Source organism: Mya arenaria, chromosome 8, assembly GCF_026914265.1.
Source record: "Mya arenaria isolate MELC-2E11 chromosome 8, ASM2691426v1".
NCBI classification, from domain to species: Eukaryota; Metazoa; Mollusca; class Bivalvia; order Myida; family Myidae; genus Mya; species Mya arenaria.
In genome coordinates this window covers 2531662-2533902 of record NC_069129.1, presented here as the reverse complement: position 1 = coordinate 2533902, position 2241 = coordinate 2531662, and the positions used below count along the sequence as shown (strand labels likewise).

At 34.9% G+C, this 2241-nt stretch overlaps 1 protein-coding gene across 1 annotated transcript; it reads left to right on the top strand.

Annotated features, from left to right (window-relative positions):
- Nucleotides 1-482: 482 nt before the first annotated feature.
- Nucleotides 483-1862, top strand: LOC128242955 (uncharacterized). Its single transcript, XM_052960405.1, has 3 exons — nt 483-875; nt 1124-1340; nt 1592-1862. The coding sequence occupies exons 1-3, from the start codon at nt 483-485 to the stop codon at nt 1768-1770; spliced, it is 789 nt and encodes a 262-aa protein (XP_052816365.1). The 3' UTR covers nt 1771-1862.
- Nucleotides 1863-2241: the final 379 nt, after the last annotated feature.

Sequence of the window (2241 nt, the reverse complement as noted above, 5' to 3'; positions counted from 1 at the left end):
ATGTTCAACAACCATTAATAGATTGAACTCATTATTTCGACATATTTTAAAATCTGTTTACAATATTTGAGTTTCTCTTGCATGTCAAAATTGACAATGATTGACATAAGTTATAGAAAATAGGCTGTCTGTTTAGTTTCTTATACTAATGCCTAATATATAATCCCTTCTGAGATTTAATTTGTGTTGTCTTGACTGGCGTTCTCATAGTTGACAAGCATCTTGACGACTCTATTTTTTATATCAATGGTATTGAGAATACAGCTCATACTTTTGATCTAGTAATACAGTTCAGTAATATCTTAAAGCATAGAAATGCTTAATACTATATAATATATGCGTATATACAACGATGTGTAAAGCAAATATTTTCATATGGCAACCTATTTCAGCAGTTAAACATTGGATTTTATATTCATATCTAAACGAACTGTGATTTTAATGTGCAAAAATTGTGAATAAGAATATATATATATATATACATGGTTCGTCTATTGCAGTTTAGCCGTGACTGTAATGACGCGGTCGATACCATACCAGGACGAAAGTTGGTAATATGCTGTGATGGACGTACGGGCCTAGCGGGCCAGATTCTTGGTCTGAGTGATGAATGTGTCTATCATTCGACCGGGGCTTTCGGAGCCCTGGCTGCTATAGAAAGAAACAACCAAACTCTTGTGCCAAGACCTGACATCCGGGTCCTCAACATTGGATTTGACCTTTCTGCCTATGTGTCTTCTGAATATGAAGAAGATACAAAGTCCAAGTTCACCTTGAAAATATTTGGAAACTCGAGATGTAGATTTCTTGCACTTGCTGTGAGAAAATCCGATTCTAAAGTTGTTAAAGCGTTGAAAACAGTGTTGGACAAGTCCGTAAGCACTTTATCTTTACTTACATATTGCAGTCGGAAGTCAAACACGACTTGCATAACTTGACTTATATCAATAATGTGTTAACATGAAGATTGCTGTTAGAAATTAAATTAGTATTTATTTGCTTGCAAATTGACAAGACGTATGATGCAATATCTACACTGTACTGAAAACGTTAGTAAACCACCTCAAACAATGTCATTGTAACAAAGGTATTCGTTCCAAATATAATGGAATGTTTTTTTCAGATGATGCGCAATATATTTCTCAAATGTTTCAACACCTACAAACGACCCGAGGAATCCAGTATCAGCGATTCGTTCTGTCTTAACAACATGAAGTTTAGTCCTCGTCTCTATGAAATACGGCTTTCTCAGAAGACAGAAAGCGCCGCCTACATATCCGATTGTGACCTTTTTGTTATCGCGGAAGGAGGGGCATCGAGATCTTTCAATTTTAACACAGGTAGGCCGTTTTGTCCAATGTAAATTAAATCAAGGGTAAGGGTAGTATCTTCGTTTCAAAAAGGGTCTGTTATTTTAACTAATAGACTGTTTTAAAAGATATGGTTATTTGTAGACTTAGAAAGTATATAGTGACATGACAAGTCACAGCGGAAAATGATGTTAAGCTATTCTGTTTTTAAAATTATTTATTTCCTTTTATGTCTCAAACTTATGATCTCATGAACATGCCTTTTTGTTTCTGTGTTTCAGGAATGGATATTAACCTAGGAATGAAAGGACTGTCGTCTCTAGAACCATTTATAGAAAGAATAACAGTGGCAGAAACAGAGTACAACATCATGTCATCCCTAATATACAAAATGGAACATTCCGATAAAATATGCAGTGACTTTCTTAAACATGGCTTAAAAGATTATTTGTTCTTATGACATGCATTTTTGTTAGAGTACAAACTTATGTTTTTGATTTTTTTCTTCCTGTGTGTATTTTTTGCACAATCTGTTTTGTTAGAAAATACCTACACACCACAAATTTACAGTGGTATAGAAAGGTTGAGTGTTTTCTAGTGGTAAAGGTGTCCGCGTCTTATCCTAGGTGTTAAGTTAGGTTTGATCTCAACCAGGTGTACCTCCTCATGGTCTCTCAAAAATGACACCAGAGATGGTTTCTTCCAAGGAGTCTGCTTTTCATCCATTTCATTCATGTTTGCGGTACCAGGATTAGAGTGTCTGCATTTCACCATAGAGGTTGGGGTTTTTAAGACAACCAGGTGTTATTTCCCAATTTACAACTGTTTTCACAACTGAGTTAAAAATGAATAAACTTAATTTTTATGCTAAAAGCTACAGAAACAAGCTCAGTAGCAAAATGATTAAACATAAACCCGGTTTAAATAAGGA

Bases quoted from the DNA above. Each gene is read 5' to 3' on its own strand.
- LOC128242955 (XM_052960405.1), top strand. From the start codon at position 483: ATGGTTCGTCTATTGCAGTTTAGCCGTGACTGTAATGACGCGGTCGAT. The intron at 876-1,123 runs GTAAGCACTTTA...TGTTTTTTTCAG, and splicing joins AAACAGTGTTGGACAAGTCC to ATGATGCGCAATATATTTCT. The intron at 1,341-1,591 runs GTAGGCCGTTTT...TCTGTGTTTCAG, and splicing joins ATCTTTCAATTTTAACACAG to GAATGGATATTAACCTAGGA.